The sequence below is a fragment of the Daucus carota genome, chromosome 9 (genome assembly GCF_001625215.2).
Source record: "Daucus carota subsp. sativus chromosome 9, DH1 v3.0, whole genome shotgun sequence".
NCBI lineage: Eukaryota > Viridiplantae > Streptophyta > Magnoliopsida > Apiales > Apiaceae > Daucus > Daucus carota.
Genome location: NC_030389.2, coordinates 34,470,823 through 34,492,139, shown reverse-complemented (window position 1 = coordinate 34,492,139; position 21,317 = coordinate 34,470,823). Strand labels below are relative to the sequence as shown.

The 21,317-nt window shown below is 33.2% G+C and overlaps 1 protein-coding gene across 1 annotated transcript; it reads right to left on the bottom strand.

Moving 5' to 3' along the window:
• Positions 1–377: 377 nt before the first annotated feature.
• Positions 378–20,103, bottom strand: LOC108202256 (sodium/hydrogen exchanger 8). The gene is made up of 23 exons (XM_017370647.2): positions 19,779–20,103; positions 18,265–18,315; positions 18,024–18,115; positions 17,179–17,256; positions 16,947–17,104; positions 16,618–16,719; positions 16,432–16,549; positions 15,406–15,458; positions 15,268–15,333; positions 14,051–14,095; positions 11,194–11,249; positions 10,460–10,644; positions 10,228–10,275; positions 9,086–9,193; positions 5,921–6,152; positions 3,891–4,193; positions 3,311–3,408; positions 2,984–3,115; positions 2,638–2,856; positions 2,315–2,521; positions 1,837–2,101; positions 1,299–1,606; positions 378–867 (listed from the first exon to the last, which is right to left on the bottom strand). The coding sequence occupies exons 1-23, from the start codon at positions 19,981–19,983 to the stop codon at positions 550–552; spliced, it is 3,447 nt and encodes a 1,148-aa protein (XP_017226136.1). The 5' UTR covers positions 19,984–20,103; the 3' UTR covers positions 378–549.
• Between the last annotated feature and the right edge of the window lie 1,214 nt (positions 20,104–21,317).

Below are 21,317 nucleotides of genomic sequence, written 5' to 3'. Positions count from 1 at the left end.
TAAATAATTGGAAATTCATCAAAATTACCACTTTTTCTAAAAAAATTGCGATTTTACTATCTTTTGAAAATATTTGTAAAAATATGATCCGCAATCAGATGCAACTTTACATAGTTGAGTTTTGATTTTTCTAAGAAAAATACGACTTCAAGTTGTATAAGTTACGTTTTGAAGTTACGTTTGGGGGCATTTTTTCAGAAAATGACAACAATAACCTTTTGCTGCTAAATAGTGATGCGAGGCCAACACCCCAATAGTTTATTAGCTAAAATACGATAAAGTTGTTTAGAAACTTTTTAAGATTTCTCTGACCTTTTATTAGCACAAGTATAAGAGTACCATGAGTAAAAATAAGTGGTATCAGTTACAAAAATCGGTTGTGCAAATGATGATACTGAGAATATCCCAAAACAAAACAAAGTAACATTCATGATGTTACAATCCCGTACTCGCCTTATATTACATTTTTTTTTTTCACTAGGATACTTATTCTATATATATGCTGTCTACTCTAGTGAACACATGTACATGAGAACGCCAAAAATTAGACTACTGAACCTGCGGAAAAGATAATGTACTTGGTGAATCAATTCTAACAATATGTTCATCCTCAGTGCCAGATTCGTCGCTTGAGTAATCCATTCCATGAGTTTTTGTTGTGCTAGAACTCGGTACTGGAGTTTTACCATCAGGTACCTTCCCCGACGTAGCAGTAGTGGGCATTTTCCCAAAAGTAGCAGCCCCTTCTGACTTGGCATAGACAAGAGGCTGCCCTTCAGGTGATAAAACTCTTGGATATGACAAGCTGTGAGACGACTTCTCATTATTTCCACGAGAACTCTGTGCATGTAGTCTGGTGTTGTCAATCTAGGAAGTCAAGACAGACAAAGTTAGTTGAAAGTAGCAAGCAAAAAGGTGAAAACAGACGCATATGAAAAGAGTTTAGAATGTATAACAAACTCCAAATTTGTTTCAATTTGGGACCAAGGAATTGGTGTATTCAGAAGTCTCTTTACGTCTGATGTACAAACACTTACACAAAGTTGAGATAAACGACCCATACGCTTTCCCAACCAACACAAAGGGCTTTAGTCCTGTACTTGGCATTTCTTTTCTTTAATGATTGTAGGAATTCAAGTCTTGCAAGAGACATGGTAATTACTCATACAAGTACTATAGACCAGCAAATGTAAAAAATCATGTATACAAGTTGTATAAACACAAACAACTAAATAAGTTGAATAAACACAAACAACTATTTAAACAAACAGTTCATATAGTGATATTATCATACATACCATGCTGCCATACATGCTTAGCTGCATTGCCCTGACAGATAGATTGCTACCAATTTTGTCAGTCTCTTCTATACGATGCTCACTAGGTTGTGTTTGCATGTAAAACTGTTCGGGCCAACTCATGAGACCACAATGTTCTTTACTTAAGGATCTAGTGGGATGATCTTTTGTATGTGAAACCAAAGAAGACGACCTTCTCTGAAGGGATCTGTTAGCTTCAAAAGCAGCAAAATCAAGCATGATAACTCTTGCTCTGGTCTCCACTTGATAACAAGATGCTTGATGCACAAAGCTGGTGGACTTGATGCCTATCAAAATCAGATTTGATTAGGAAATCAAACAAAGAGCTCACATCTAAATGCCACAACTTTAACTTCAATTAATAAAAAAATGTAAATAAACTTTTTCCCTAAAAACTGATTATTATAAACCATGAGGTTTTCTCATAACATTTCTTTCCACTGTTCATTAAGAAAGTACTTGATCAAATGCAGTAACATACTAATGGATTGGTCAAACATCTTACTAGATGCTTTACCTGATACATCTGATCCCCGGAAGCTCATATCACCATACCAAGGCAACAGTGCTGCTGGAGATGCTATCAGTTCCTCCTGGGTCCCTTGTCCTTTTATATATCCTTCTAATAACAAGCCCATGAAATGGGGAGGTAGTTCAATACTTTCTCCTCTAATATAGGTACTCATTGTTGACTTCTCAGCAACAAGAGCTCTGATTTCTTGCATTGGCATTTTCTCAAATATTTGTGGAAGCAAGAGTTTAGCAAGGACAATTGCACTTTCCTGAAGAGATAAGATAACTAAGTATTCAAAAACTGCCATTTAATAATAGAAAGTGGAAAGAACAATAAAAAAATCCAAAGCTGCTACTTATAGCTCTACATTCTACAGATTACTAAGCTTTTAATATGACCTTATAGCCAAGTTCAAAAGACTTGATGCCGAACTAATCTACATTCATACAAATATGTTGAGACTTTTGAGTAATGAACAAACCTGCCACAAGAAATCCACTATTGCTGGATCTGATCTGAGAAGCATACGTATCTTTTCTGCTTCAATAAAGAAACAGAGAACCACAGAGTCTGTTATCATATCACAGATGTAAGACTTTTCATTCAACACCTCATACAGTCCCAGTGAACTTCCATGTGTAAATGTTGGATGCAAAGAGTGCTTAGTTTTTATAGTCTTGCTCGCCCACTGCCACAAGAAAAGATTCTTTCTTAACACGGTGATGGTGCTAGTAAAAACATCAGGTAGAACATGATAGATTTTGGTAGCTCTCATCATGAAATCAATGTAAATAATGCTTTTACCTTCACTACACCATTCGAAATAACCCAGATGCCATTTGGCTGGGATCCCTCCTTGTAAAGTGTTGTACCGCGTACTTTCATTGACTCTTTAGTTGAACCTACAAGTAACTCACGAGTTGTGGGAGGAAGAGCGCCCAAGAAAGGGTTAAGACTGACTAGGTCACGTGCTTTAGGAATCTTAACTAGAGGAGGATTTCTTAAGAGCTTCTTCAAGTCCATCTAGGGTGGAATTGACATGTCAGCAAGGAAAAGTATGAAAACATATAAGGTGAAATCATTAACATGGACAAGCAGACCAACATAGTATGTATCCTTGTTGGAAAAAAGTTTCACTTCTAAAGAATACCTGTACAGCATCATGAAGATGAACCATCTCCTTTTTCTCTAGCAATCCAACCTTCTCAAGATTTTGCACATAATCAATTAAATGATTTAATACAGAATATGTAACCTGTCTTGTTTTCAATACACGCAGAACCTGAAATGCAATATACATTAAAATTTAAAAATCCTCCCCGCCCTCAAAAGGTAGAGATAAAATCAAAGCTACCCTTAAGCATAATATGTTGCTGACTTGCTGTGCACATAATTCAGCCCAAGTATTATGTCATGGAAATGAATAATCAAAATATTAATCAGCAAAGCAATCAAAGATAGTGTTACTCCAAAGAACCTGAGGGAAAGCTACACGAACGTCCTCAAGGAATTGCTTCGCGTCCTCTCCTTCTATCTCACTTTCACCAATAACACTAGATGCAACTTCACTATCACCTAACAGATAGACGACAGAAAAAATTTGATGTCAAGTTAGTTAAAGAAAATATAATTTCAGCAGGAATACTTTATCAATACAGTAATTATTAAATGTGTTTCTCACAAAGTATATGGATATTATTTAATTAAATCATCAGAAAGACAACAAATATTTATCTGAGTTTGAATACTTACATAGTTTAAACTAAACTAGTTTGGAACACATGGTATGTTGGTCAGTGCAGAAATTTGCAGTTTAGAATGGGAAAAAATTGAATATATAGTAAAAGTGTCATACTGATTTTTAAAACTCAGAAATCAGGATATGTTTCTCCAAATAAAACTGTATAAAGTATGTTTTTCTGCGAAATATTAGGAGCAGGAAAAAATTGAAGGTTGAGAAATGAATTCATAAATATCAATACAGGTATGAAATATAAATATAGGTAAGAAATTGCAAATAACAAAAGCATTTACAGACCCTTGTATAAAGATTTTACCAATAAATTCATGTAGCTGCCGACGTGCAATTCTGTGGGCGCGTAGAAACGCAGCACAAATGTAGCATGCTGATTCTAATCTTTCAGCAGTGAAATACGTAACAAGTTTCTGCGGGAACAATCCTGTCTGGAGAAACTTGTAATAGGATGGAAAATGTACATTTGCCTTCAATCCTTTCCAGTCACATAGAGGCTCTTGGGATACCAAGTCCAATGCTTCATCAACAGATTGCATCATAAGATTTGCTATAGTTTGTGTTATTCTTCCCTCTTCTAGCATACCCCAATAAGCAGCTTGCACACCTATATTGAAAGGGTCTTCATATCAGAAACAAAACGAGTCATGAGAATTAAAAAAAAAAGTGAGCTGAATAAACCATGTGTCCTTACAACATACATATTCCTTGCTTGCCTTGCACTATAGGCTAGACGCCAAACAAAAAACAGAGATATATTGTATAGAATACCATTACTCCCATGCACACATTTATTTTAACACTTTTTCGAAATTGTACATAAAAACTTCACAGATTAATATGTTTCACTGTATTATTGTGATTATGAAGTATAGAAGACAGCATAAGTATATACATATCACAAAAGAATGATATCCCTTGGTTTCCTTGTAATGCAATATTCAATATACCCTTTAAATTTTTTCAAAACTAACATTTGATAAAAAGTGTCCTTTGCCAGTGTGAAGAGAGAGCATACTGATACATAAACACAACAATTTAGTACCTTCTGTGCCTCGGCTTATAATAAAAAATTCACTATTTTGGGTAAGAGTTCCACTATTCCCATATACCAAAATGGCACAACATCTGAGAAATATTACTAATGGTAAGGCCTACAATTTATTAAAACTAATTCGCTATAAATCAATTTATTTTATAAAACCAATAGGATTATAGATTAGTTTATACTAATTACATAAGCAATTACAAATCTATTAAGAAAAGAAATAATCTTGTTAAGACATCATCAGCTTGAATTAATTGCAATTAATGAGTACTACGGTATAATTGAAATTTTAAAAACCTAAAACTTGATGTAAAAACTACCCTAAATGAATAGTATTGCCAAATTTGGTGTAACACTATTTACTTGCACCAAAATGATGCTAGTTTTAAAGTTGAATTGGAGAGCACTTGTACATTATAATGCTCTAAAATTAGTAAAGTGTGTTCCTTAGAGTTGGATTGGAGTTTTTTAAGCTCCTCACTTGAAAAACTACTTCGGAAAGGAGCGGACAAGGGTAGCACGGATGAGTCAATAATAACATTGAGAGGGAGGGCCATATCGATATTATAAATTTTAAAATTGTACTACTCCCTCCGTCCCTCTCATTTCTTTATAGTTTTTTTTCACCGCTCGACACGCATTTTAAGGCTCTTATAAAACATAGTTCCGTAATTTATTTTTGAGATTTTCTTTTGTGTATAAAAATTCAAACATTAAATTTTCATTCAAAAGAAAAAAAAATATAAAAAATAAGTTACAAAACTATGTTTTCTAGAAGCATCAAAATGCGTGCCAAACTCTCGTCCCTCAAGGTAAACTACCTAGGGGGACAGAGGGAGTATATATTATTTATGAATATATAAAACTCGAAAAGTAGAAGAATGTGTTTTACATGTTATTTTAATTTCATAATTTTTTGTGCCAATCCATTTTATCAAGATGTTCAAATATAATTCACATTTATACAAATTTTGGGAGGGGGAGATAGTAAATTTCAGGTTTTATTTACAATAATAAGAAACTAAGACAATTTATAAGACTAATTTTATAAAAGTTCCAAAGTTTGGGGGTGTGACACCACCCGACACACCTAACCTCTGTCCTGAAGAGTTCCAAAACTTGAATTCAATACATAGTGGCAAACAAGATGGGGAAAACCGGAGTTTTAATTTTTACCTCTCTGTTGGATGGCTATCTTTCAAAAACTCGAGGTTTTAAAAGAAGGCACTTAATTAATAATATTACACAAACATAGACAAAAGGAAAAAAGTAAGAAGGAATCTAACCATTCAAGAAACGTATGCGTATATCCTTAAGATTCATAGAATCTAGCTTATCATCAGTCTGGGACTGTGTATGAGGATGGACTTGCTCTCCCTCTACATCAGTTAGACTTGCAATATATTTTTTAACTGTAGGCCAGTCAACAGGTCCTAGTTCCTCGTCATCACCAAGATCACCAAATGCCTCTAATGCTTTGTTCATCATTTCATATTTTGTGTACTTTAATATTCTCCACTACCACAAAACACGAGTACAAATATAGCATAGTTAGAGATACAGAATGCCCATTAGAGATTTTGTAAACTCTCAATCAAAACAAAATGCTATATAACGAGAAAATATTTAGTAGATGAAACATGAATCTTGACAAGAACTTCACCTACTCTAAAGCTTGAGACGTTGCCAACTAAAATTACAGTTAGTAGTCAAACCAAACTTATTAAGTTTTAATTTAATGAAATTACCATTGTATTATCATGTTTCGCTAAATAGTTATATACTAGCCCGTAAGTTATAAACCAAGTGTCGACCTGTTTGACACGTGTCTACACAATTTTTTATTTAATAAAACATGGAATTTTAGGGGGATGAAACCAAATTTGGTACAATGAAATACCATAAAAAACCACCTTTAATATAGAGTATAGAATCATTTTGTCTTTGGTTGTTTCATTATCTGACGAAATCGAATTATATCATTCTTGATCATATATTGTTTCTATTATTTTATCTTGGTTCTGTGCATAATGCATATGATCAAAAGACCTCTGTGGCTTGTGGGTTCTTTTTTGTATTAGTTATGATCATGCAGCTGAAACTGAACACAGGATGAGAAACGTAAAAACTCAAAAAAGAAAGCAAGTTCAAGCTTGCCTTGTAGTCAGCTGGTAAACAAGCACACGTCCACAAACTGGTTGCGACTCTCGTAAGAGCTGAAATTATTAACCATGACAATGGGAGAAAAGGCCCTCAATGTCACTATTTTAATACATAATACCCCAAATGTCACTATATAAGAATAAGGCCCTCACTATCACTCCAAAACACAACTTAAAGTTGCGATTTCATCTTTAATCAAAACATGACACGAAGTTACGTTTCCATCTTGAACCCAGCAGCTTATCAGATAGAAACAATATGTCAATATACGCTTTTAAAATAAAAAAATATTCTATTAAGCAGAACACAGGACGAAGTTGTGCTTTCACATCTTAAAACACCACTTGACGTTGCGTTCTGATTATCTTTTTTAAGATATAAAAATAAACACAAGACGAAGTTGCGTTTTTTTTAACATCAGATAAAGTCATGTTTTGAACTAACATTTGGGGCCATATTTCAGAATCGTGACATTCAGGTCATTACCCCCTAGAAAATGACATATGGGGCCAACACCCGACAAATGGCAGGGCGGGTAATAAAATCTGCAACAAGACCTATAGCACAGGGCATTCAGGTCATTACTCCCCTAGAAAGTGACATATGGGGGCCATGGGGCCAACACCCGGCAAATGGCAGGGCGGGTAATAAAATGTGCAACAAGACGCCCCAAATTCACGATCAACCCCACCCCCACAGCGGAAAAAGAAAAAACAATTTCAGGCCCAATGCAGTTATTTAGATAATCTGATATTCATTTCATTATTTGGTTTCTCTGTCAAGATAATACATTTTGCACAGATGTATGTATCTATTCCTCTCTCTACAATTAATCTTCAGTTACTTGATAACTACTATCCTTGTCTCATGCCTCTTTATATTCATCATCTTTGGGAAACAAAAGATTTTGAAATTTTGATTTGTTGTTTTATTTGAATATTTATCTCACATAAAATTATATTTTTGAATATATATATATATATATATATATATATATATATATATATATATACGCTTTTGATCGAATACAAACTAAATTTAAAATAAAAACTAGGAACCAATACAGACCCTTAGATCAATCTGATCTAATGGCCCCGCCAGGGGCACCCACACTAGTTTAGTGCATCCTTCCGCACACAATCCCACATGTTCCCCCCATTTTAAAATGATTTTTCCTGTTAATTGGTAAACGTTTTTTAACTCCGACTTCACCATATTTTCTATATCTCCAAACGATCAATTTGCATACCATATTTAGTTTTTAGTTTGTATTCTAAAAGTGGTTTGTAGTGTAGTACGACTCTCTCTCTCTCTCTCTCTCTCTCTCTCTCTCTCTCTATATATATATATATATATATATATATATATTTTTATTTTTTTTTTAATTAGGGCCAAAATTTCATTCTAAAACATGGCCTCTATAATTATTAAGACGTTCCCGAAAAATTGGAAGTTGGTGGCCAATCGAATCATAGGCATCTACTACTTACAATGATAAAGGCATCAATTTATGGCAAAATATTCCTTGACATTAATTCCTTAAATTGATTTGAAACCCTTTCCCCAACTTACCCAGGGCCGTGTCCTACAGTGCATGCACCTTACCCATGCCCAAGTCCTACAGTGCAGTCAACTTGGGATCGTAATGGTCTCCCAACCCAGAAAGATAATGCTGCTTGTTCTTTCAAAATTATAAGAATAAATAATAAAATAATGATAGGGAATGGCAACACAATGTCAGATAATGTTAATCTAGTCTTTTCAGTCTGCTAATATCTGACAGCGTGAGAGTTTTAAGAGAATGGATTGTTAAACGTGAAACACTAAAATTTCTTGAAATATAAAATAGAATAAGCTGATGAGCTGTCAGGGGAGAAAGAGCCTGCTAGTAAGAACATGGTTACTAAACAGATCAGAGCATAAGGGTTCACTAAACTTAGATTTTAAAGCAATGTCCTTCCCAAGAAAAGCTACATAAACCAAATAACTATGCAGAGCTGGTAATCTACTACAATAAAGAAGTTTTTTGAGGCTGTCCCTTACCGTCTCTGCTTTTGCGCAGCTGGCTTAACATATAATTGTTACACAGATAAGCTGCTACATTATTAAATTAACCATCCACTCAATTTACTTTGTGAGGATTAGTTAGGCAAATAGGCTTTTCTATTGAACTACATTTTCACCCAGGTCTGAAGCAGTTAATGGTCACATGTCTCAACAGTGAATCAGACCAAAGTGAACATGATATAATGCAGTTTAAACCCTTTTTAGGTTATTGATCACCTTACCTTAGCTGCTGACATTTTGTCCAGATCTAAATAATGTAAAATGAACTGTGTCGTCGATCCATTCAAGATAAGTGTAAGAAAAACAATTCCTCCAGTAAAGAACACAAACTGCAATAGTAAAACATACAAGTCCTGTTATAAGACAGTGGAAGGGAAGCAGAAGACAAGTAAGTATGTAAACAATGCTAGACGCTTCGACCCTAATCCAGGTAACATGAAATAAAATTTGCCGCCATGAATTAAAATTTGACACTTTGGACTCATTTTTGTTTTAATTGCAAACTCTAGATCTTCGAGGTATTTGAGCAGTCATGCATGTGTACAGGTTTACCATGTCTGAAGCACATTAGCAAATGCCTGAGCCAGCAACTCAAATAGATTAGAGTATAAGTTAGTTTGACCTATTGCTTTTTATACACTAAATGCCAGTGTCTAGTTCAGAGTACCGATGGGTAACCCCAAGTATTCTGCACTTCGCGCAACGCAAGTGTACAGTCACCCTAACATCTATAACAAATTGTGAATATAAAAACATCGAAACCAGTAGATACAGATGAGAAAACCAAAACTTGAAAATTTTAAATTCGATGAGAGAAAATCTGATTTAAAAAGGAACAAGAAACCACAACTTCAAGTTGCACTGTCGCACTAAGCCAGAAGAATCAGCTCTTGCTTGAAAAGTTGGCCCAGATGGATGTACTTTTTTAAGGGATAGAACCATTGGATAAATTATTTTAATGTCTAATGTAGCATATCACATATGTACCAAGTAAGAAATTTGTGGTAAAAGAGATGAAGTTTAAGGAACCGCAAAAGTAAAATCTGAACAAAATATATGTTGAGGACCAAAGAGGCAAATACTCCACTACTCATCTGTAGATCCAGATAATCATTTTAGTTTATAAACTACACATCACCTAGACCTTTCTTAGGCACAAAGAATTTAGGGTGTGCATCTTGAGAAAGTAAGAAATTGCGAACGGCAATTCATTCCTTAATACATATCATTTAGGGTGAATTGCTAACCATCTTCCAATTAAAAAATAAGACTTCCAACTTTATTACACCATAAAGGCATAAATGATTGAGCTTAAGACTAAAAGATTAACAGTGTTTTCTATGTGAATAGTTTCATAACATACCAGAATTCCTGTCTCCGGGCTGATATATGATGAGATGTCGCTAGAACGCTGGAACACCCAAAATGTTACAAACTTAATATCAAGCTTAATCCGACGAATAAAATAGTAAGTTTCATGCATGAATTTCAATAATCCATATAAATTGGAAGTACATTATTATCTTTCAAACAAGGTTAAAGAATATCTTACTATCTCAGATATCATAGTATGAGTTTATTTAAGGAAAACTTGCCTTGACTGACAATGACAGTGAAAGTGCTACTGCTCCCCTCAAACCAGACCAGACAAGAATGGTAGCTTCTTTACGATCCAGACCATAACCAAAATATCTTAAACAAGGATACAGTACCGCAACCACCACCATTCGTGAAAGTTGGACAAACAAGTACAAGAGAATCAGGTAGCCCCAAGCAGATTCTGAAACAACCATTTAAATTTAGAAAAAATGTATATAAGTTAAAAGAATATAATAAATTTGAAGACTTCACTACCCTTGTTTAAGGTTTACACATATGTACATATATTGATGCCCTCAAATTTCTAACTACTTCCTCTCTACAATCAAATTCTTCCTATGGGGACATAATTAGGTAAAAAAAACTATGCCCAGGGATAGAAACAATTGCGGAAGCCAGATATGTCATGAGAGCTTGGCCAGATTTTTTGGGTAACTGGTTACCAAGTTAATACTCACAGGGAAAAAAAAAAAAAAAAGAAGGCTTATTTCAATCTCCTTATGGTTTAAAGTGATTCAACATTTACTTATAAACTATTGATGACCATAGCTGACGAATTCACTTAATATTTTCTCCAAAGAACTGTCTCAACTGTTCATGTCAAGAAATGTATTACTATATTAAGTATTATAGAATCTACTGAGGTATAAACTTTTGCAACTTTCACCAAACCATGTCTTGAATGTCTTTGGTCATGCATGAGGCCGGGAATCTATAAGACATGGACTACCTTCGCTTTTGAAGATACTATGGTTTCCAAGAACACCTTCTGCTATAACAACTCCGCTGTAAAATAGATAGAAAACCAAAAGAAGAAGAATTTTTATACATAGTATACAAAAACAAATACAACTTTAACCTAGTTCATTGACCTTTCAACAAATATGATACTCAAAAATTTATAAAAAATGTATATATTGGAAGTGGTATCTTCATGGATAAACATCTCATGATTATGAAAATCACATATATTTAGGACAGTTTTGTTTTTGTAATAGTCTAATACGTCAATTTAATTTTGGATTTAGTGACAAAATTTGCCCTATCTTTTTTTTAGTGAGAGTTATAACTTCCTATAGTTTAAAATGACTCACATAAGCACTCAAATATAAAAGATGACTCATTTAACCAAAGCCACAGGCCCATAAATATAGGAATGGCAAAAAAGTCCGATCCGATGGATACCCAATCCGAAACCCGAAATTTTGGATTTACTGAACCCCATTTTTTGGATTTGGATATTAAGTATACCGATCCGAAATCTAAAACCCGATCCGAACCCGAAACCCGAAAAAAATCCGAATATATAATATTATATATATATATATAATTTTATAATTTTATATATAACTTTATACATTACACGTTATATTAAATCATATATAATATACTCATTTTTAAGCTAAAAATTGACTAATAATGAAATTCAATCAAACTAAATAATAGTATAATTCAAACGGGTGATATGGTGAACAAAACATTTTCTAGTGATAAATATTGTTAATTGGGTTGATTAATAAAATATTAGTTATACATAAATAAACCAGTGGTATAATAGTTGAAGTTGGAACACTAAAATTCATCTCTCGGTAGTGCTCCATATCGCATATTCGATTTCATGTGCTTGCAATATTTATAATTATAAAGATTTTCAAATTTCATAAATCATATAAACTTGATTGAATAATTCAAATCTACTTAAGTTTATGATATAATTTATTTTTATATTTGCACATTAATCTATAGTCCATATTTAATCCTTTTAGTTAGTCAACCAACATCTCACACATTTTTTATAAGTTATACTCCCTCCGTCCCTCTCATTTATTTACAGTTTTTTTCACTGCTCAACATGCATTTTAAGGCTCTTATAAAACATAGTTCCGTAACTTATTTTTGAGATTTTCTTTTTGTTTATAAAAATTCAAACATCAAATTTTTATTTTAAAAAAAAATAAAAAAATTTGAAACTATATTTTCTAGGAGCATTAAAATGCGTGTCAAACTCTCGTTCCCCAAGTTAAACTACCTAAGGAAACAGAGGGAGTAACTAACTGAAATTAGATTTTCTAATGGAAAATCATAACATGTAATTTATTAATAAGGTAGCATAAAAATGTATTTGATAATTTTTTTGTCAAAATTTGACTATAACAAACTTAAGTCTGTTCACAAGCTATCAACATTATATTTTATTGTTAATAAATATATTTAAATTTAAACATATGTGGGAACATAATTTAAACAAATATTATTTTAATTGCTAGATCTGGAGAAAAACTTTTTAAAGTGTAACTAAATATTTTATAATATAATAAAATACATATTTAATATATTATTATGTGTAAAATATTACAATTTTTTTAACCTTGATTTAAAAATACACAATAACCGCTATACTCTTTAAAACTTCATGGACTTATTTGCTCTTACACTGGGGCTTTTTGCATGAGCGTCCCATAAACTCTGCTACTAAAACTGGTATTCACCAAGTTGTCTACTCCTTTCGTCCCGATGATTTATATACGTTCACTGTTTGCACGCATTTCGAGGCTCCTATAAATTATATTTCCATAACATTTTATTAAAAATTTTCTTTTTTGAATAAGAGTTTAAACATCAAACTTTTATTCATAAAAAGAAAACTTTTAAAACTATTATAGAGCTATACTTTAAAGGAGTCTTAAAAAGCGTACCAAAAAGTAACGTATACAATTGAATGGGACAGAGAGAGTAAATTGTTATCAACTTATCGGCAATACTGGGGATTCTTAACACCAAATTATCTTTTGTGCTTATGTATTGCATGGTTATACAATGTAATTTAGGGTAATACTACAAACTTGCGTTCAAACCATGTTACTCTGCTATGTTCCATGAGAACTTGTTAGTTATTCATCTTCACATTAGTATACCTGTGACTATTATTATTAAGTGTGAGAAAAGTATTGTCAAAAAGTGTCATTTAAGTACTAATAAGTACCATAGATTTAAAAGTGTCATCAAAAGATTACAGATTTTCACCCTTCAAAAAGTATTGGTTCTATGTCACTGAGGTAAATTAATTGTGTACCACTCTGATCATGACATCATTACAGATTTTCACCCTTCAAAAAGTATTGGTTCTATGTCACTGAGGTAAATTTATTGTGTACCACTCTGATCATGACATCATGACAATCAATAAAACTGTTATTGTAATTTTGGGTGTGATTGGATGGGAATAAACATCCAAATTAAGTCTATATCCGAGGGATATAGGCCTTCCAAAATCCAAACACACCCATAATTGCCCTTAAATAACATTAACTATACATATAACATTATATAGTTGGAAAAGAGCGTAGCTAGCAAGTAAATAATTTCCCTCTTTCCGGACCGGCTTAGAAAAAATCTGCAATGTGGAAAAGGTTTTGCATAGTGCATGGCTAATTGATCTTGAAGAATATTCTGTTAATAGACTACAAAAGATTGGAAGGCGGGTGGGCGAGAGAGAGGAGAAATGGATCGAAAATCGGATATACAAGACGATTGTTGAATATCAATGCAAGAGAAGAAACAGATTGAAAATCACATATATAGTTTACCTTAGGATGAATATCAACGTGTTGGCAATATAAGCAACCATTTCCCTGAAATCAGTACCCAGGAAAATTTATTATGGCCAAGTTGAATTTATAAGAAGTAAACATTACACACTTAAGCATATTTAGTACGAGCATTCACAGAAAACACAAGTTCTAGAACAACCACATAATAGGGATTTTGTTCTATTTTATAGTTGAGCTAGCCAAAGGGTTGTTACATTTAGTTGGCTGTGACGATATTTAATTAAAAACAAATGTAGTTGACTGTAACTATATTTAATTAAAATAATGCAAGTCTGCAATATAGAAAGACCTTGTTTGAATTGTGCAGTTCGGCATAGCAGAAGAACTAGAAGACCTTATATTTCATAATGCAGGGAGTATATAAGATGCATCAAGTCCATGTTTACACCTTGCGTAAGCTTCGCCAGTAACTCTGAAAACTGCCTTGTTTGCAGTTTTCGACTTGAGATGATGGGCTAGTTGATAATTTAGTAAGATACAGTCAAGTGAGTACAGAACTACAGATTACATCTCCACAATTTCAATTTTGATTAAATTATTAAACAAGTTGAAGAGTTTATTAAAACATGACACAAGTTTCTCCTATGTACCTTCAGAGGGTTTGTTACTCCAGGATCCATTTATCTCACATGCTTAGACTCCTTTGCTCTTTTATTGTGATTTACAATTTTCACTAGTTCTAAAGGAGAATGAGTGGAAAAAAACCATATTGAGCTTTCCACAAATAATAATGTTTGCATAAAAACCATGTAATAATTAAGCCAACACTTGTCGATGAAAAGCAATATCAAGATTAATGTTTTATGTAGGCTTCTAGTCTTATGTTACATATAGAGTATCAGGGTCTTACCGATATATAGAGTGGAAACTTGTATCAAATTTAATTCACTTTTATACAACTATGCACTTTTGGTTAGGGAACTGTAAAGAAAAATGTGGTTCACTGCCTGGTAAAATGTAGCACTAAGTTTGCCTTTTGTGAGTGATTAATATAAGTAATTGTCCACAAAGGACCATAATAAGGTGAACATTAAAAAGAAAGTTGGTACAAAATGTCAAGTTTTAGCATTCAATAGAATCAATAATAGAATATTTAATCAGATTTCTGATCTACGTATTCCATTAGGTATGTTGATGGCTTTTCTTCAAGCTAATGTCAAAAGCTAATTAAAATGGAAAGCAGAAAGTCATACCAAAAATGATGCAAGCTTTGTTGACTTTCACCCTTAAAAGCGGTCCTAGCAACTGCAGCATAGAACCTGAAAATAATGTACTTTCAGATATGACTTCAGATAGACCTACAGAAACTTCAAAAAAACATTCTGACTTACATTCCCAGTGTCATAACTGTCAAAACACCAGAAACATCAAGCCCCTCTTGAGCCTATTATGGGCAAGCAAAGGAAAAAACATTAAAAGAACTGGAAATCCACAACAAAGTTTTAGTTTCCTCAGAAATGTACTTATTAAGAGAAGAAAAACAAATGTCATAGCAAAGTCATCAAACATTCAAGTCACCGCACTTAAATACCAAATAAAAGCTTAAAGAAGCATTTACATACTACAATGAACTTGACAATGGATACTAGAGAGCTACCTAGGTGTTCCGGAGAAACACGAATATGTATTATCCATGTAGTTATTAAGATAGCCGCCTTTTGTTAAAGCTCCCCTTATCCACTAATTGATAAGAAACAAAACATACATAAATATTGAAAATCACAAGTTTGAATGGCCACAACTGAAATCTTGAATTTTCTTTTTATTAAATCAAGATTGGCGTCTTCTGTTTTTAATATCAAGAGAGTGCTTATTTAAGTTTGCTGCTTCTTTAGGGAGCATGAGCTTCAGCCTTCACTAATAGAGATAATTCAAAGCTTTAATATGAATATAAACTGACAATAGATCAAAGACAAAATAGGTAAGAGACTGCTATGGTTTTAGTTAACGTCACATCTAAAGACTAAACATTATACTTTATGACAGGGATGCAGTAGAGTGTAAGATGGCTTTAAGAAAGTTACTAACAGAAGTGTGTCAGAGAAAATAAATTACATTGATAGAATTTCGGCTCCGTCACAGACACCTACTTTAGGCACCCAACAAATGCCGATTCATCTCAGTCATTTATAATCAATGTCCAGCCATCTATAATTTATACTATTACTAAATCAATGGGAAAAATATTCCCGATAATTATTGTTTCATTTATTTTAAAGTTGTATATATTTTGAGGTTCGCATCATTTGGCAAAGGAACGGGGTGATACCTTCAGACCTTTAAGTTTATAAATGATATGGAGGAGATGAATGCATTTGTTTTGCACACAAGCTGTTTCAAGTTCGAAAGTTACATACTGTGAAGTAAGCGATGTAGCTCACTGCGAGTGTTAGTGTGATCTCTATCACAGTGTCATTGAATATAAACCCAAGCCACAAAACAGATGCTAAGCCAAAAGCAATACCAATACCTACACTGAAGTAACAAATGGAGGATCAGATTATTTTAATTTTAATAATGGTACTAAGAGCAAGTATACTTACGCTCCAAGTGAAACTTGAGCCAAAAATTTGACAACAGCAGCCCAATTCAAGCTTGATCCTGTGGCCATTCGGAAAAAGAGCTGAAATACTACAATTGCAGTCCTGGAGGTGAAAAAAAGTTTCAACTAAAGCAGATGCAATATGCTAAGAGCAAGGTAATCAAAGCCAACAGACAAATCACATATATATGTATAAGCAATCTAACAAATAGTACATATATTCGTGCAATCATGTTGGCTTAGTGGCTCATGACTTTGTTCAACCTGCGACTAGAATACAAGATGTTTACAAATAAAGAAAGGATAATAGTGGACCAGTAAGTTCTATACCCGTCATTCATTAAAGATTCTCCTTCGATTATAGTACTTAGTTTTTTACTTGCACCAAGATCTTTCAACAATGCCACAACAGCGACAGGATCAGTAGCACTTAATAGTCCTCCAAGCAACAATGACGTTGTCCAGCTCCAATTATATGGAAATATTATCTGTAGTGATATACTTTTGACATCAGCATCAAAGAAATGAAGAAACGCACAGCATAAGCCACAGTACTGCAAACCTTTATCGCACTTCCAAGGATGAAGGTTGAAATTAGTACACCTGGCCCAGCAAGTAGAAGCATTTGTGCCATACATCTCTGCAGAAAAGAGAGAGGCAGCGTTTCACTCTATATTATTGACCTTAATCCATATAAATTAGCATCAAGGCACAGACTGGACCCAGATGATAGGGTAAAGTTCCAGGAATTGCTTTTGCATAGAAAAGCAAACACATCAGGACCAGATATGACATCCAAATACCATTGCAACAAGGTGATAGTTAGAAAGTAAATGATTTTTATAATGTGCTGATTCAAAGATACGTTCTTTGACACTTATTTTCGAGAGTAATAAATATGTCAATAAGGTGTTACTGCAGTGACAGAAATAAAATACCTACTTGGTTTGAACACACAACTATTATGCGCAACAGCTAAGGTTTTTCCTTGTTCTCAGAACAAAACTTTTGAAGAATGACATTTTCAATCACATGCATTCGACTCTTGAAGAGGAACAAGAACATGAAAATGAAAGCAGCTAGGTTACCTAAACATTATGGTTCCTAAAACTTTATTGTTATACCAAGATTAAGTAATGTGGTCAACATGTTTCATGATGTTATCAACTAAATGACACTTTTGGACTATATCATAAAATACCATTATAGTGGAGTACGTCAACTGTCTTACTTTCTATGGAAGAAACGTGACGTGACACAATAGTAACAACATAACTACACAAGTATAAGAACCAATAAAATGCCTGTAACATACTCAAATGCCAATTATTTTCGAATTAATTAGAAGATGGGTATTCTGTTTGAGCATGCCAATTTGTAAACAGATAAATGGTAGAGAAAAGAAACCTTTATTTGGTGCACCTCCATTGAAAACGAACTCTCAAATAGAAGGCCGGGTAGGAAGACGGCCAGTAGAAGATCAGGATCAATATTTGCCCCTACAGACTAATAATATTAAGATGCATACTATTTCACCTCAGAGGTAAGTCATAAGTTTGTACGATGACAAACTGTATGAAGAGGGAAAAAACTTATCATTTATATATACTATCAGATATGATTAGAATTAAATTGACATTTTACTTACAAAGCCGGATGCCATCCCCAATCTTTCCCAAGTGATGATGTGTACCATATTCTGCAGAGTATTTCATTCAAATTTAGAAAATTAATGCAACATTGTGTTATTCTGCTAAAGTGCGGTAAAGTCAGTTTACAAGACAATTTATATTAATATTCATTTAGTTTGATACCAAAAGAACCTCCAAAGTATGTATATGAATATGTTGATAGATTTGTAGTTTCAACTTGTAAGCACGACGAGCTGGGTGGCACACTGATCATCCACGAAAGCTCACCATATGATATATAATAGCCACATTAGCAGTTAAAGCTTATATATATACATATATTGGCATCTCATGTAAGGTCAAGAACTATAACTTTTGCTAAACCAAGCCTCACAATATGTGTGTGTGTGTGTGTGTGTGCTAGACTCAGTCCAGGTAAGCTTAATATAACCAAACATGGGTAGTTGGGTACGTTCGTAGTACATAATCTAAGTATCGAATGTTTAAAATTTGAGTCTCAACAACAACATATTACGATTTATTTACGAATAATGAACCAATTCACTGCATTTTTTTTGGGATTACTGCAAAAATGATCTGACATTTCTGAAAAAAAATGACCTATAACTTTAGGAGAAGACAACTGGCACCGGCCACTAATTAACAGATTTGCAACAGTATATATAACAATACAGTAGATAAAATGCTACCAAGTAAATAAATCTCAAATATTAAAATTTTGATCCAAAATAATCCAAACATATACAACATATAATATACAAATAATAAAGAAATAATAGCTCGTTGGGGCTCTCGAATCAGGTAATTACAAGCTGCAGCTTGGCATATTAAAGCACTCTAATAGCTAGAGTTCAGTTCGATTATTGCTGAGTTGAATTTTATTATTTAACGAGCCAAGCTCAAAATACTCACAAATACCGAGCTTGACTTGTTAAGGTCAGTGTTGTATACTGCACATATTCATAAAAGATCAACATCAATTTTGAAGTGCCCTTTGTGAAGCCTAATTAAGCACATACTTTTAAGCAACCATCAATAACTTTCAATTTTGAAGTGCACGAATTTCACAATTTAAAATAGTCATATCAATAAAATAAGCAACCATCAATAACTTTCAACAAATCTAACGAGTCTTAGCTCCACAATACTTGATTTAGCCTAATCTCTAATCCCTCATATTCTCGCTCTTCCCCATCATCAACTCCGTCAAAAAAAAAAAAAGGGCCTCCATGAGTCGCATTTGAGGTGAAATCACACCAAAATCGACATCAAAAACACCACTTCCGCCCTACTAAAAATCACTCCAAATAAATCCACTATGTACCAACATAAGCTTAAAACCCGAAAATCATTTTACAGTGATTGCTAAATAATTACTCATATCCCACCAAAACTCAATCACTAAACAGTAGTAAACTCAATTTCAGCCAACTAATCACAATATAAAATACAAAATGCATGGGGTTATTAAAAAACATTAAAATCAATAAAAAATTAGGAAGTAATATACCAATGGATCCAAGAGCGATGCCGAGAATAAGCAGCGCAACAGTGTAAGGAACCCTAGTGCCTTTGAGCAACTGGCGAGATGCGATTCCTAGGACCAGCGAGATTCCTACGAATATAACTGCATCACTTGGACTTGAACTATCCTCTTCTTCTTCTAACAGCCTGTAAGAAACGAAGGACGAGGTTTCATTTACTATGGAACCCATTCTGTTGTGTTTTCTTACACAACTGGAGCTGAGTAGTTCATGATTTAATACATACGGTTGGAGTCTGGGAGAGGCTCTCACAGCCGTGGCTTTTTTGTTTGCCGGTGAAAGTTATTTTTTTATTTATTTTTAAAAGAGCCGGTGAAAGTTATTTATTCTTTTTATCAGGTGGTGAAAGTTATTTAAAGATAAATAAATATGTGTATTTTTAATTTATGTGCCTAAATTTTTATTTTTTGATGTGTGCGATTTATTAGATATGAATATTTATGATATATTAACAAAGTAGTATATTATTATCTAAATTAATTTCATTCTTTTTTGTGAAAAAAATAAGAATTTTAACTATCAGATTAATGATTAATAAGTTGTTGTAGTGTTGTAAAAAGCGAAAGTCAAATTTAATCAGTGAACTCAAATAACAAGGATTAATCAGAGATTAATTAAATTAGTCGTTAACTATATTGACATCGATCAGATATATAATTAGTTCGGTGAGTTACGGAATAGAAATTAATCGGTAATTAGTCGTGATCAATCACCAACTTTTGGATCAGATATCTGTCAACTAAAATAAGTTACGAGTTTAGGACTCCTTTGCGGGAACAAAATGACAAAGAAAATAGAGTTTTATAAAAAAAAAATATTATTCATGAAATTCACCTATATTCAATATATATCATGTGTGACAAGTAAATTCGTCAACAATATATTTGTTCCCTAAATTGACCAATACAATTATGAACCGGCACGCAAGCTAATTATTTAACTTATTACTCATTTTTTTCTACCCCAGATATCTACTGTAGTGCATCTGTGAGGACAGCAATTCTAACTTGTTCACGTAAAATAAGACATCTCCTAAATAAAATAGTATATTTTATTTTAAAATATACTAGATGGAATCCTAAGCGGAACAAATTGTCAAAGAGAAATACGTACAATAATGCCGATCTGCGATCTGAATCGCCAATAATAACATGACCTAACTTAATTCGGCTACTACTGTAACAACGATGTTTAGAACCGTATTTTAAGATTTTCTCGGCAAACATCTGGACAGGAGAATTATTTTAACATATCATGTAGGAGTAATATTTTAATAACTTGTAACGACACCTGTTAACTATTTATATTTCTTGACTTCTTCGTGGAATACTCCCGCTCAATTTTTTACGTTACTTTTCGGCACATTTTTCCACACTCATTTCTTTACGTTACTTTTCGGCACACTTTTCCACGCTCATTTAAAGTATAGTTCTGTAATATATTTTTTTTAAATTTTTTTTCTCTGAATAAAAATTTGATATTTAAACTTTTATTGAAAAAAAAGA